The following is a 16,158-nucleotide window of genomic DNA, read 5'->3' on the forward strand; positions in this document are numbered from 1 at the left end:
CATGAAGGGGGATAAGGCACTAGCTGGGCTGCATTTAAGTTGACCTGGGAGATCGGAAAAATCTCTTACTTAAAGTCTGCCTGAATACTTCAGTTTCAATGCAGTGTATGTTTCTATTATCCTTGTGATGCATCGTGTGACTAATTTGACTAACCAGGACTGATTTTAGGTGACCTGCAGTCAGGCAGGGACCCTTCCTGTTTATCAATCTAAATATAATCTCAAACACAATGATGAGCATATGAGCTTGCGGTGATCATCCTTTTTTGAGGATGAAAGTCGCTCAGGTGCCAGGAGAAAAGGTTCCGTACAACTCTCGCTTACTCTATTATACATGTCGTATGCATAAAAAGCGATTACTTCCCTTTGGTTATTTGATAGTCTAAATATATACAAGATATCAATCAATCAATCAATGAGGCTTATATCGCGCATATTCCGTGGGTACAGTTCTAGGCGCTCTGCAGTGATGCCGTGTGAGATGAAATTTTATACGGCCAGTAGATTGCAGCCATGTATAAAATGTTCCATCCAAAAAATATCAGATTTCCTGTAGGGAACAACACTTTGTGTGTGTGTAAAAATACACTTTACCATGTAAAAGTACACCGGCACGGTACGTTGGCCTAGTGGTAAGGCGTCCGCCCCGTGATCGGGAGGTCGTGGGTTCGAACCCCGGCCGGGTCATACCTAAGACCTTAAAATTGGCAATCTAGTGGCTGCTCCGCCTGGCGTCTGGCATTATGGGGTTAGTGCTAGGACTGGTTGGTCCAGTGTCAGAATAATGTGACTGGGTGAGACATGAAGCCTGTGCTGCGACTTCTGTCTTGTGTGTGGCGCACGGTATATGTCAAAGCAGCACGGCCCTGATATGGCCCTTCGTGGTCGGCTGGGCGTTAAGCAAACAAACAAACAAACAAAATGTAAAAGTACAAATGACCAAACATATATAGATGAGTTGCAGAAACTAACAAAGCAAACCAAAACAACAAACAAACAGAGGACGAGAGCAAGCAAAGAAAAGAATACGAAACAAAGGCAAAATTACAACTACATAAACAAACCAAAATCTATATATATATATACGACTAGTGTCTGTCTGTCTGTCTGTCTGTCTGTCTGTCTGTTCGCGATGCACGGCCAAAGTTCTCGGTGGATCTTTTTCAAATTTGGACACCGTATTCAGCTACACCCCGGACACAACCTCATCGATGAGATATTTCAACACGTGCTCTCAGCTGTACCGATTTTTTGGGTGTTTTTTTTTGTTGTTGTCGGGATCCACTACCAGTAACTCTTCCTTATCTTCTCCAGTGTTTTCAGCCGCGATTATCTCCCTTCCTCCGTGTGGCGTCAATCCATATTCCCGTTACTACGTTACTATTTTTAGAAGGTCACGCCGGGTCCCAGGCGCAGCCTGGTATTCGGCTCTACTTCTTCCCGGCGAAGCCGGTACCCGGCGAAGCGGGTAATCATCTAGTAACAAATAAATACATTTCGGCATTAGCTATAAATGAGTTTATGATAAAGCGAAAGCAACCTGCAAGTGAGCCGTTTGAAAAGGGCTTAAGCATTTGGGAAATGCACAATCAACACAAAAATTGTTCGATTTAGTTTGCAGAAACAAAACTAATTGAAATTTTTTTTTCTTTTTCTTTATATCAGTGTGTGAGCAAACGCCATATCGCCCATGGCAGGGACCTAGGTTATGCCCATGGGGATCAAAACAGCTTGTATCTAAATTGAGTTTTGAAAAGGAAAAAAGAAAACAATCGTTCCCGCAATCTCAAAAGCACTGCCACTGGCTGTGTTATGTTTTATCGATAAATTTCATCAACTGTGAGTGCCACACGTGCCGTGCGTCATGTAACCTCTACAAGGTCAGTAGGTCATGAACACGTCCTCGTCCGGGTCACGAACAAGTGCACGCAGAAGCATTACTCGCCGGCAATTGTTCAATCAGGTCGGTCATGCTAGACCGACTTTCACACTCCAAGAATAAATGGAATCATATGACTGTGATGTTGTGGTGATTGGCGGGGGTTTGGCGGGTCTATCCTGTGCGCTGTACTTGGCTGAGAAAGACAAGGGACTCAAAGTGATCGTGCTAGAAGCGAAAGGTAAAGTCACTTTGCTTCCTCCCCTTGACAAGTTTCGATCTTCTTTCCGGGTCTTCGTTTGTGACCTCGCATTGATAAACAAATTGTGATGAAACCTGAACGCAATTTATTCTCGCAACTTTTAACAGAGCGAATCTGCTGAGATAACGATTATTGTGGACCGGTTGGTGATTTTTACCCACGAGGGCACCATGAGGTGTGTCGACTTGAGTGTATGTATGTTGACCTTCTGATTGGCTGATGAAACATCAACATCGAAAACGAAAGTAGAACTTCTCTCGTCACAACAAAGATTCCAACACGCAGAAGTTATTTCTTGATGTCAGAAGGAATTCTCTGCATAAAATATTAACTGAATAGCCAAAATTATGCTATCACAACACCTGAGTCAGTCATCCTGAAAGTCAATTTCTATTCAGTAAAGCAATTTACCTGGCATTCTGTCTTCATATAGCATGGGGCAACCATATTTTTCTTTGGATTTTTTTCAAACTTTTTATATGTAACTACATTCTCCAAGCCATCAGAATTGTAAAGCACTTTAAATTTTGAAGATCGGTACATATTTGATTTTTTTAATGATTTTTTAAAAAATTGGGATTTTAGGGCTGCTGAAAAATTCTGCTGAAAAAGTGACCGGCACCCTTTACAACCTGTCGTGCACACAATTTCAGCTAAAACCTGTTGTAATTGATTTAAAGGGCTTTCTTGTCATAAATACTATACAACAGAACAGGTTGCGGGGTAGGAAGTCACACAGAAAAGTGTAACAGGACCTTTTTATCTGCCTGAAAATCTGAATTTTGATGTACTGAGTGAACCTTCAAAAGTTATTGTTTCTGGCTCTTATGTCCAGACATTGCTGCTAATTTTTTTCTTATTTGTTGATGGTTGTTCCACATCTGAATCAGAATTATCTTCCAAATATGGAAAAATAAGATCTTGTTAATCTTCCAATAAATTAGGCACATACCGAGTCTGATGCATTTCTTTGTTCCAAAAATTCTTAGGTAAACAAAAAAAACTGTCTCGAAGGTAATTTCTTACAATGTCAACCTCCCTACTGCTGCATAATTATGAACATGCTGAACTGAAATAAAAGCTGCATGACCAAAATGACTGGTCCATTCATGATAAAATTAAAATATTGATTTTGATAAACATGTAAACTTATATTTATGATCAGTTATTTGTTGTTGTGTCCACTCACTACCTTTTCAACTACAATACTGTCTTTGTATTTGTGTTGGTTTTTATCCCTTTTACTACTTATCTCATGCACTCAAGCTGCTGCTGCCTTACACACCCCCCCCCCCCACACACACACACACACACACACTTTTGCAAGACACAGTGTTGTGGGCTTTCAGTTGTGTTACCAGCCAGTGGTTTTTCTAACTTTTTTTCCTCTTTAAACTCATGCATATTTAGTTATGACCTAAAAGAAGATATTGACTGTTGTAATTTGTATAAAAATGTGTAATAATTACAATACAACACAATGGGTAATTTTAATGATATGAAATATCAAAGTGATAAAATTACCATACCCAAAAAATCCTTTGAAAGGCATACAGAAACAGTTGTAACTTGATCCAATATCGTATCTGTTTCCCAATTTGACTGTGTACTCTGTTCGTGTCAAAGTCAACACTGCCCCCTCCCCCCCCCCCCCCCCCCTCCCTCATCATCACCACCACAACCACCACAACTGGTCAACATGCTTCACTTTCAATTCAAACTAAACTTCCATCCGCACAGTTTCTTTCGTTTGCCAGTTTGAGAAATATCAGCGCGAACGAATCAGCCTAATCATTTCAACACGCTATCCGACTCGCTGTCTTCCGCCATGATGATGATGATGGCATCTTCTCACTTTCGGTTTCGCCAATGCATTCGAATCGTCGTCAGCCATTTCTTTTGTTGGATTCCGTACTTACCAAAGAACAGTTTCGGCGATTTAGACTTTCATCTTTCTGAAAGAAGTATCCATACGCAGAATTGCTGTGTGAAGCGTCGGAAAAGCGCAGATGTGCCACATTGTCGGAACAACAAAATAGCAGACAACCGCCAAAATTATACGTTCGGGTCACGTGACTCTCGCTCGGAAGCCTTCGGCATTCTCCGTAACTACTTGTCGAAGAGGGGGGTAGGTCGTTTCCTCCGTTGAAATGGGAACCTTTACGGAACTTTCCCCTTATTCTTTCAGTTGCTAATGAAAGATGAAACACCCGACTACGTTCTCATCAACTAATTTCGGTGGTGCACTCGCCCTATCGCAAAAAGAAAAAAATGACAAAAGTTCGCTTGCATTTATTTTATAGAATTCTCGCGACCTGGCGAAAAAAATGTCGATGCACCTCTAGCCCTATGTATCTGCTAGTGGTACCGGTCAGTATTGTCCACAACCAACCACTCAAAACGACGTACTTTGCCGTAACCTGACCCTGGGGTCCGGAGCCAAATCGCCGACCGGATTTTTGAGTGGGCGTGGTTAGCAGCGAGAGTTATCTTTTCCTAGCTTGCCCCTTGCTACTTCATACTCCACCCTGCCCCTTCATACGAACTTGGCGAGGGGTCACTGAATTATTTTCACTGAATCATTTTCACTAGTATGGATTCCAACTTATTGTTGTGATTGAAATAGTATCCACTCTTTATTTCCGATGTATGTGCAGACAGAATAGGTGGCCGTACACTGACAGAACAGCTGAATGCAGCAGATGGCACAAAAGACTTCTGGGATCTGGGTGGAGAATGGGTTGGCAGGTAAGTATGCATAGCATAACACTGACCTGAAGGAATGGAAACTAGTCAGCAGTGGTTTGCATTACAGCAGCTGGCAGGTGGTGTGCATTAATTAACTCTCCAGGATATTCGCACATTTGAGAAAGATAATTGATATCGAGCATGTAATGTTACAAAATTAGTGAGATCAAAGTCTAAAATTCATTACCAGTATCACAAAACATATTGTTATCAATAACCTGTTTTGGACCTTCTTCTTCTTCTTCTTCAGCGTTCGACGCCTGTTTTGGACCAAATATAGCATTCACTTAACTTGATACCATTGTTACTCTCATTTATTCTATTAACAGCATGGTCACTCCTCCTTGAGTCACTTTGCAATCTGATTTTTTTTTGGGGGGGTGGGGGGGGGGGGGTTGATGTACGGGGGTGATGAATGACTTCTCGAACATTGATTAGTGTTGCAATGTGTCTGTCCATACTTGTCTCTGTCTGTGCCTGTGTATGTGTGGGTATTATTCATGTATCATAGTTTTGCTTTGTTGTTTTGTCCAGACCACAGCCCCACCTGCAGCAATTGTTGCACAAATTCCACCTGGACACATTCAACCCAGTCAAGTCTCATGGTGGCACACCTGTCACCCCAGTCCCTCAGCTCTCAATACAGGCACGGCTAGACATAGCTCAGTTTACGTGGAAGGTAAGTTCATTTTGTCATGTATCACTCAAGAGTACTTTTGGGTATGTTGGCACACACACATACACCCTCATGTCCACATTCACATACAAGTACATGCATTCATGCATACACTTGCATGAATGTGTGTGCCCACACACACACACACACACACACACACACACACACACACACACACACACACACACACACACACACACACACACAGAGGCACAGTTACATGTATATATGTTATATGAAGTCTTATATCGCGCGCGTATCTCCAGACTCGGACTCAAGGCGCAGGGATCTATTTATGCTGTGTGAGATGGAATTTTTTACACAATGCATCACGCATTCACATCGACCAGCAGATCGCAGCCATTTCGGCGCATATCCTACTTTTCACGGCCTATTATTCCAAGTCACACGGGTATTATGGTGGACATTTTTTATCTATGCCTGTACAATTTTGCCAGGAAAGACCCTTTTGTCAATCGTGGGATCTTTAACGTGCACACCCCAATGTAGTGTACACGAAGGGACCTCTGTTTTTCGTCTCATCCGAAAGACTAGCACTTGAACCCACCACCTAGGTTAGGAAAGGGGGCAGAAAATTGCTAACGCCCTGATCCAGGGTCGAACTCGCAACCTCTCGCTTCCGAGCGCAAGTGCGTTACCACTCGGCCACCCAGTCCTTTACACAAAAAGTGATCAGCGCGTGTAGGTAAATGGTTTGTGACATACAGGAAAATACACCCATTTGGATATTAAATTAAAAAATATTTGGACACAGCTGCCTTGCACTCTGTGAAATGTCTAGGGCTGTCTCATGTTTACTTGGATTGCATTTTTCAGCTTCAACGAATGAGGAAAAGACTTGCAAGCATGGACATTCGCAGCTCCGTTGAAGCCGTAACGTGGGATGGGGTTACGTTTGAGTCTTTTTGTGAGGAGAACCTGTGGTCACAGGGTGAGTAGTTTTAGGTTTTTTTTATTCATGGATATATGTAAGCAGGTCCTTTAACAGAAATTTCTTTTACTGACATTTTTGACTCACATGCGAAGCAAAAGTGAGTCTATGTACTCACCCGAGTCGTCCGGACGTCCGTCCGTCCGTCCGGACGTCCGTCCGGAAAACTTTAACGTTGGATATTTCTTGGACACTATTCAGTCTATCAGTACCAAATTTGGCAAGATGGTGTATGATGACAAGGCCCCAAAAAACATACATAGCATCTTGACCTTGCTTCAAGGTCAAGGTCGCAGGGGCCATAAATGTTGTCTAAAAAACAGCTATTGTTCACATTTTTCCCATTTTCTCTGAAGTTTTTGAGATTGAATACCTCACCTATATATGATATATAGGGCAAAGTAAGCCCCATCTTTTGATACCACTTTGGTTTACCTTGCTTCAAGGTCAAGGTCACAGGAGCTCTTCAAAGTTGGATTGTATACATATTTTGAAGTGACCTTGACCCTGAACTATGGAAGATAACTGTTTCAAACTTACAAATTATGTGGGGCACATGTTATGCTTTTATCAAAAGACACATTTGGTCACATATGATCAAGGTCAAGGTCACTTTGACCCTTATGAAATATGACCCAAAAAAGTGACCATATCTCATGGTAGAAAGAGCCAATAAGCACCATTGTACTTCCTATGTCTTGAATTAACAGCTTTGTGTTGGATGACCTTGACCTTTGGTCAAGGTCACATGTATTTTGGTAGGAAAAATGTGTAAAGCAGTTCTTAGTGTATGATGTCATTGCTAGGTTTAGTTATTTGACCTTGACCCTGAAGGTCAAGGTCATGTAAAGGTCGAGGTCAAGCATGTGAGTCGTATGGGCTTTGCCCTTCTTGTTAGTGTTTGCTACACATTTAACCCCGAAGCTCATCCGATACAGAAATGGTACAGTTTAAGGGCAGGTGGGCCAGTGCAAAATTGACCAAATCGTTCAAAACACTGTTTTGGGTATTTTAGCAGATTATGTTTCCATAACATACCTATCATCCATGTGTGTCGGTGTTTTTGTCAAAAGTGTCCTATTTATCTGTCAATAAAGACAAAATGTGAACATGTGTGGCATTGATTGTCTTCTGTAGTCGATATTCCCCCGCCAAAAAATGTCTCATTTCAAAGGCTAGTTACGGCTTTGTCCTCAGCAAAACAGTGCATTCACGACATACGAAACTGCGCAGCAGCTCTTGACCTATAACATGACATCAGTGTTTTGATGAATGTTCCATTCACTCAGCCACTTGTCCGTTGCAAAGGCAGCAATCGTAATCGAACGGAAATGTCCTTATTTGGAAGGTACTCGACATCCATTGGTTCGTGTCATAAACCGAAATCGGGAACCAGTTTACTTTGTGAGTGCGCATGCTCAGCTTACGAATTTTGCATACGGAAACTACCGAAGAGACTCTCGGCCATGACGGGAACACCCGAAGTTCACTCGGTTTTACAACATCCTGGTTACACATCAAACGATCGGTGACAACCGAAAGCGAATTTTTCCTTGAGAAACAACCTTTGATACGATAACAATGGCTCGAAATAAGAAAGAGGACAATGTCTTTATTGGTTCGGTTAGCAACAACAAGTAGTTCCGCTGGTACTAGGCCAAAGTTTGGATTCTGTCGGTGTTTCCGATACAGAGGAAAGCTTTGATCTCCACGCAGATCCACAGGTCGCCATTTCCGAACACGCCATGCAGCACACTTTTTACGTCTCGGCACTGGCTTGCTTTGCGCTGAATTTGAGTCAGTTTCTGTGCAGTATCTCCTCGACAAGCAAGTTGAGCATTTGCTACGCAAAAAAACAAAAACAGGAGAAAGTATCCAACATCAGTCAGATTATCGGTAATGTTTGCTGGGCCTGCCATTTCCCGAACGAAACTGGATCAGCAACTGTTCGTATCAATCTGCGCTTTCGTAAATTCCGTCACTGTCTTGACGAACTGTGTCATTTTCTTCACCGCGATACACAGTTCATTGCGAAGAGCTTCCTCAGTAAATCGTTCAGATTCCACGTACGATTTGTTGTCAAAAAACAACTCAAACGAAAGTTTCAAACTCATCATCCTCCATCTTGCTTGTCGAAGCACCAAAGTACTGTATCGATGTAAAAACAAAAGCAGAAAACTTCGAGGAAACCAACAAATCGACGAGATAACGGAAGGAAATAAGTCTCGTTCTGGCTCAAGTAAGTTACCGTTAAAAATACCGTTATTCTCGCATGCAAATACAAACGAGAATCGGGTCATTGATACACGTTTAGCGCTGGGGCAGTATCCCCATGCTGGTTGACAGAGGGAAAGAAGGGATGGACGCATAAATTCTCTGCTGGCGTGCTAAAGGCTAAGTAGTTTGCAATTCAAATAAACTAAGCTGTTCATTCATAACACAGTTTTGTCCTTGTGTGTCTGTTTCAATAGTGTTTCTGTGGTGTTCAATCTTCAATGTCGTTTTTCTCAGTTCAGCCATTTTGCCTACGGTTACGTCTTGGGTTACGCGATTTCTCTGGCTGTAATTTAGCTAGAGCAATATTTTCTTTTGTAGTTTGTGCAGAATATAACATTCTGGGGGATTACGAAGGGATTTTGCTGAAATTTTATTATAGTCATATCCAGATTATTTCAAAAAATAATTTCGCAAGCGTTACCCTAAAGTTTGACAGTTGTAACAAAGAAGTGTTCCTAACTCCAAATATAAATATAATAAACAAGATCTGCTTCGTAATCCCCTAGAGCATACCCAGAAGGATAAAATAAAACAATAATTAGAAGTGTGACAATCACATCTGATGAAAATCCGTGTATCTCCTGTACTCCACTTTTGTCTGTATTTTGACTGTTTTTGTCGCGTAAAACAAAAACCAGCAACCGAAAATACAAAAAGTGACTATTCTTTGTCATCATTTGTTCATTTCTTTCATAAAATAACATTCAGACACAATAAAACATTGAAAATTAAAAAAAAGGTAGTGCACTGGCCCACCTCCCCTTAAAGCCAGGTGTGTGTTTTCATACAGATCTTGTGCCACCACAGAAAAAAGTGGATACATAAGCATTTGAAAAATGTGTAACCTGAAAGCTACTCTGAAAAATGTCTCTATTATAGTACATGTAAATTTTATATATTTTTTAATTCAGATTTGTATTACAAGAAGATAATTGTTTCAGATTCTAAGGACCTGATAGAATCAGCTTGCCGCTGTATGTTTGGCCTGGCCACAGGAGAGATGACCTTGCTGTACTTCCTCATGTATGTTCAGTCTGCAGGCGGCATGGAAATCTTCAGCAAGCCAATCGAGTTCAGTGGTAGAGAATGCAGAGTGAAGGTAGGCAAAGCTGGAAATGTGTCCTTTGGTAAGTAAAAAAAACAAAAACAAAAACAAAAAAACAAGAACAACAAATAAACCAATTTATATTTAATAAATACATTTTTAAATAAATACATTTATATCTAACCAGGGGGTTGTGAATAACGTTAATTTAGATCAGATCAAATCTGTAATTGAGTGCTATGTATACTACAGACACCTTTAATGTATGAACAGAATGGAATCCTAAGAAAAGAAGATTTCCTAGCAGAATGTGTCTTCAACAGGTTTTCAACGGCATAACATACATGTATTCAGGGAGGTGTGCAGCAGTTGGCATCCCACATGGTGCAGAAGATCGGCAAGAAGAACATCAAACTGAACCAGGTGGTCAGCCACATTGTACAGGTCTGTCACATTTGTAAATAATTGATGCTTTTAAGTCGTGCTCCATTGCAGACATTCTCCAAGGCCATAGTTACTTTTTCAATACAGTGGTAACTGCCATGAAAAGGTACCCTTGGCACCAGCCAAAAATATCCCTACATTGCAGGCGGCCTGTCATGACAGGTACATTTTGGTAAAAATAATTGACCAAGTGACAACAGAACATGTCGTTTTTTTGGAGAGTTTCTCTCATTGGAGGGGCCTCACAGTACCACTGTACAACAAACAACAGCCGCTGCAGAGAAATGTAAAACGTAATACTTAATTTGGCAGCATCACTCTGGATAATGAAATCTTTAACAAAACGCAACTTTCTGCGGAATCAAAGTCTGTTTCTTCATGTATCTGCTTGTATATAATAAGCAATGGAGAGTTTTGGATAATGGAAACGTTTTTGTTTAACCAAGAGGTTCCCATTAATGATTAAATAAACAATGGTCACAGTTTTCTCACAGTTTGGTATGATAGCTTTCGGATCTGGCAAATGTATGTACATGTATTTCTAAATGAGGACATATTTTTTTATTGCAGGCAAATGACAGAGTAAGGATTGTGACCACAAGTCGTGTACAGATCAGTTGTTCAAGGGTGGTACTGGCAATCCCACCTCACCATGCTGGTTGGTTGTTTTGACACCTTCTTTATTTTTTAGTTTTAGCTTTAGAATACATGTACTCTCCATGAAAATATGCAGAATTTTGTTCAGCTGATTTTCTTATTTTCAACTCTTTGCTCATTTGGTTTTGATGTTGCAAGTTACTCAGTACTGCTTTCTTGAGCTTAGAGAGCAGTTAGAATAACATCCCAAACAGCACTGTTTTTTTAATTCTTTTTATTTTAATTTTATATCAAGCTGTAAGAGCAAGCAAAAACTATGACAGAATGAATCTTGGTATTGATGCATTTATCTGTTTACCCGGTTTTTTTTCTCAGATTTGTTTGCTTAAAGGCTTTTTTCCCAAAAGAAAAGATAGCTAAGTGAAGGCCAGAGTGAAAAAACAGACGACGTTATCACACATACTTTAGAATCTTAGTAGACAAAGTATGAATCTTGGTATTGATGTGTTTTATCTTTCTTCCAGTTTTGTTTCTGATTTTGTTTGCTAAAGTCTTTTTTCCCTGAAGTAAAGATAGGCCAGAGTGAAAGAACAGACTGTGTCAGCACACATACTTTGGAATCTTACTAAGTAAGACGTTATTCAGTAAAACTATGCAGTACCTTGTCTGTTTCAGCAAGCATCAATGTGAGTCCACCTCTCCCGTCCACCAAGTTGGCGTTGTTGAAGAGTGTGCCTCTGGCTTTCCTTGTCAAGTTCGCCATCACTTTTGAAGAGGTCAAATGTTGCACAATGCTGCATGTACATTCGTACTCCATGCACACTGTTAGCATTCTCTTGATAGCATTCTTTAATTTTCTGTTGTTTTGTGTTTGTGCAAACACAACTGAGAAGAGCTTTGGTGGCTTTCATTATAGCAAAATATGTCATTTGTTGTGCATAGATGAAAAACATCTGCAGCTTTGAAGACTGGAAAGTGCATGTTTCAGACAGGAAATTTACTTTTTTTTCATAATACACATTGTAAATGTGACAGATACAATGTATTGTGTTCAAGGCATAATTTTAGACAAAAGGTCATGTTAGTGTTATTGTGCAGTTAAAACCTGAGAAGCAAGAGCTTTGACAACAATGTTACAGTAGTCGTCCAGGGCATGCATTCCAAAATACAGTGCATGCAAGTTCAACTGAAAGGACCAATGTTTCTCTGACACAGATAATTTTCTTGTACACTACAGCCGTTCTGGGTGACGGACAGTGCAGGCGGCAAGTGCTATGGGTTCCAGTCAGTGGTGGAGGATGAAGAGAGGGGCCCAGTGGGCATTGTGTACGATGCTACCTCTGCCAGGGGAAACCCAGCACTGGCAGGTTTCATCTCCTCATCGGAAGGCTTTGAGGAAGAGGTAAATGACACCGCTGGTGTAAAGGATCGTTTCCACTGATGACAATTTAAGATACCTCCTAACAAAGGACATCTTCTAATATCTCTTGGTCTGTAAATTTAATAACTCCTATACACAAAAAAGACACCTTCTGATATATCTTGGTCTGTACATTTTATGAAAGTGCAACTGTCATGAAAGATCACCTGCAATATTCAATTCAATTCAAATCAATATTCAATTCATTACAAAGAGAGATACATGCTCATTGCAAACATTATTGCATTGCATTGGCCAACGCAGCTTTAAAACAGTAAGCTTTTAATCAGATTGCAACAGTAATGTGTCATGTTTCCTGTTCTTATGGTTGGCAAAATCCTTCAAATAAGCTCCACAAGAGATCTGCAAATAAATCCATGTTTTGTTGTCAGACCATTGTTCTTTAACTTAAAGCTGAAGTGACCATTCCAAAGACACCGGCTGTGAAAAGACATCATCTCTTTAGTCCCTGCGATGTCGGAAGTTAGGACAGGTGCTGCAGTATGTAATTACTAGTTTGTTTTGTTTTGTCAGTTAAACGTTCGTATAATATACCTGTCCTTGTTTTTTCAGTTAAACGTTCGTATAATATACCTGTCCTTGTTTTGCCAGTTAAACTTTCGTATAATATACCTGTCCTTGTTTTGTCAGTTAAACGTTCGTATAATATACCTGTCCTTGTTTTGTCAGTTAAACGTTCGTATAATATACCTGTCCTTGTTTTGTCAGTTAAACGTTCGTATAATATACCTGTCCTTGTTTTGTCAGTTAAACGTTCGTATAATATACCTGTCCTTGTTTTGTCAGTTAAACGTTTGTATAATATACCTGTCCTTGTTTTGTCAGTTAAACGTTCGTATAATATACCTGTTTGTTTTGGGATTTCTGCAGTATGTAGTTATTAGCTTCAGAATTCTTATAATGCTGTTGGTCACATGGCCACCTCTGTTGCCACTTCTTTCATGATCTCAGCTCTTATTTCACTCCCTTTCATCCAAAAGCCCAAACGACGAAAAGCTGCAATTCTGGACTTGCTGGAGGATGTTGTGGGTCCTGGTGTGCGTAACGTTGTGGACTTCAGGCAGCGTGATTGGAGCAAGGAGCCATACAACGGGGGATGCTTCCTCAAGTCTCTGATGCCTGGGACAACCAAGTATTTCAATAACGTGCTGAGGGAATCTGTGGACAGGTAGTCATCAATTCTGCAGACATATTTTCTTGAATTTCACCATATCACTGCCATTATTAAGAGTCTTTAAGCGCACTGTTGGATCCATGATTTGCCACATGAGCAGGGTTTGACCGATTAGCATTCACTGAACGACGTTGTGACCAATCAGTGATTTAGTTTTTAGCACAGATTGTTTACATTCATTTACAAGTACATTGCTGAGGACCAAGTCTAACAAGAAGGGCAAAGCCCATACGACTCACATGCTTTACACATTTTTCCTACCAAAATACATGTGACCTTGACCCAAGGTCATCCAAGGTCATGCAACACAAAGCTGTTAATTCAAGACATAGGAAGTACAATGGTGCTTATTGGCTCTTTCTACCATGAGATATGGTCACTTTTAGTGGTTCACTACCTTATTTTGGTCACATTTCATAAGGGTCAAAGTGACCTTGACCTTGATCATATGTGACCAAATGTGTCTCATGATGAAAGCATAACATGTGCCCCACATAATTTTTAAGTTTGAAACAGTTATCTTCCATAGTTCAGGGTCAAGGTCACTTCAAAATATGTATACAATCCAACTTTGAAGAGCTCCTGTGACCTTGACCTTGAAGCAAGGTAAACCGAACTGGTATAAAAAGATGGGGCTTACTTTGCCCTATATATCATATATAGGTGAGGTATTGAATCTCAAAAACTTCAGAGAAAATGGGAAAAATATGAAAAATAGCTGTTTTTTAGGCAACATTTATGGCCCCTGCGACCTTGACCTTGAAGCAAGGTCAAGATGCTATGTATGTTTTTTGGGGCCTTGTCATCATACACCATCTTGCCAAATTTGGTACTGATAGACTGAATAGTGTCCAAGAAATATCCAACGTTAAAGTTTTCCGTACGGACGTCCGGACGACTCGGGTGAGTACATACTCACTTTTGCTTCGCATGTGAGTCAAAAAGGAGTGCTCAGATAGTTACAGACATTAGATCTTGTATGATTCAATTTAACACAACCATTTTCTAGAATTGCCAGCATCTCTTATTCTTGACAGGCCCGTATAGACTAGTGTAAGTAGTGCTGACAGTATGGTAAAGTTTTGTCCTTGATTTGCAGGATACATTTCTCTGGCACAGAGACTGCCACAGTATGGTGTGGTTTTATGAATGGTGCAATCCAGTCAGGCTACAGAGCTGCCGCTGAGGCAAGTGTTGCACACCATTCTCCGTTGTAATAGTCTTGAGTATCTGACAAGATTGTGATACACTGATGCAAGTGTTAAAGAATTCTGTTACTTTGATCAAATGTTTAAATGTGCACACACACACACACACACAGAAAACAGGTAGCTAGACAAATACATGCTCACATGCAGACAGACTTTCTGACACACACATACACTCATGACCATACGCACATAATTATATGCATGCATGCACAGACTGGGTGGCAACTGAGGTATGATCATAATTGATGTGCTACTTCTTCTTTTAGGTCTTGTACCATTTACGTCCTCACATCATTGCTTCTCCTGACCCTGAGCCAGAATCGACACGCGACAATGAAGCCATCTTGTTTCCTGGGGACCCACCCTCCTCCCCGATGAAACGTGCAGCCTACATTGCACTCGGAGCTGGAATCGCATCACTCATTTTTCTACTTTTTACATCGGACCGTGTGCCCAAATCACGCTTTGTTAACAGTATACGACTGGTGTTTGACAGATGAAGACAGGAAAGAGCTGATTACAGAAACTGGACTTGTTACTTCTCATTATGATATGTGCTAGTTTTACATGGGAGAATGAGGTTAGATGCCTTTTGAGAGAGCAAGTGTGTGTGTGATCCAAAGGGACACACAGTACCTTGGTATATTTTGATATCATTTAGTGCTGATATTTGTTGCAATCAGGAAGTAAGATGCTCATACATTGATGATCTCTACACTTACTGTATTTGTACAGTTGTTGCATCTTTTTGCCATATTCTACGCATTTTCGTACAGAGGTATTGTTGTTCTTTGCAAGGTATGTCATAAACTCATCTTAAATGAATAGCTTGCTGTTAGAGCGTCTTAAAATATATATATAAAAAATATTTGCAGAATTAAATGATAGCTGTAATACGCTCAACAGAGGATTTAAAGTAAGTCTTGAACATTTTTCTGATACATGTAATTTTATTAACAGTTGAATGTTTTTCTCTCTGCAGTGACAATCTGATTCAGTTTGGGTATGGCTACTCATTCTTCTTGGTTGCTGCAGTATTGACTTTTTAGATTCAATGACTTTAGTGCAAACGTGCCAAAACAGTGTAGATGCCTTTTGACCCTTACACTGGTGCAATTCCGTTGCACATGTTACATAGCCACTGGTGAATTAACAGAGAGAAAAATAAAGACAAGAAGGGCAAAGCCCATACGACTCACATGCTTGACCTTCTGCTTTACACATTTTTCCTACCAAAATACATGTGGCCTTGACCCAAGGTCAAGGTCATCCAAGGTCATGCAACACAAAGCTGTTAATTCAAGACATAGGAAGTACAATGGTACTTATTGGCTCTTTCTACCATGAGATATGGTCACTTTTAGTGGTTCACTACCTTATTTTGGTCACATTTCATAAGGGTCAAAGTGACCTTGACCTTGATCATATGTGACCAAATGTGTCTCATGATGA

At 40.4% G+C, this 16,158-nt stretch overlaps 1 protein-coding gene across 2 annotated transcripts; it reads left to right on the top strand.

Moving 5' to 3' along the window:
* The first annotated feature begins 1,910 nt into the window (after positions 1 to 1,910).
* LOC138959238 (probable flavin-containing monoamine oxidase A) lies at positions 1,911 to 16,018 on the top strand. 2 transcript variants are annotated; one of them, XM_070330639.1, is made up of 12 exons: positions 1,911 to 2,120; positions 4,799 to 4,889; positions 5,424 to 5,568; positions 6,403 to 6,517; positions 9,736 to 9,893; positions 10,194 to 10,283; positions 10,854 to 10,941; positions 11,556 to 11,704; positions 12,118 to 12,282; positions 13,302 to 13,489; positions 14,595 to 14,682; positions 14,973 to 16,018. In XM_070330639.1, exons 1-12 carry the CDS (start codon positions 2,003 to 2,005, stop codon positions 15,204 to 15,206), a joined length of 1,629 nt encoding a protein of 542 aa, XP_070186740.1. In that variant the 5' UTR covers positions 1,911 to 2,002; the 3' UTR covers positions 15,207 to 16,018. The 2 variants fall into 2 exon arrangements, with proteins under 2 accessions (XP_070186740.1, XP_070186741.1); XM_070330640.1 differs by having other exon boundaries at positions 11,556 to 11,656.
* The last annotated feature ends 140 nt before the right edge of the window (positions 16,019 to 16,158 follow it).

This window comes from Littorina saxatilis, linkage group LG2 (assembly GCF_037325665.1).
Source record: "Littorina saxatilis isolate snail1 linkage group LG2, US_GU_Lsax_2.0, whole genome shotgun sequence".
Taxonomy (NCBI): Eukaryota; Metazoa; Mollusca; class Gastropoda; order Littorinimorpha; family Littorinidae; genus Littorina; species Littorina saxatilis.

Bases quoted from the DNA above. Each gene is read 5' to 3' on its own strand.
- LOC138959238 (XM_070330639.1), top strand. From the start codon at position 2,003: ATGGAATCATATGACTGTGATGTTGTGGTGATTGGCGGGGGTTTGGCG. The intron at 6,518-9,735 runs GTGAGTAGTTTT...TAATTGTTTCAG, and splicing joins GGAGAACCTGTGGTCACAGG to ATTCTAAGGACCTGATAGAA. The intron at 11,705-12,117 runs GTTAGCATTCTC...TGTACACTACAG, and splicing joins ATTCGTACTCCATGCACACT to CCGTTCTGGGTGACGGACAG.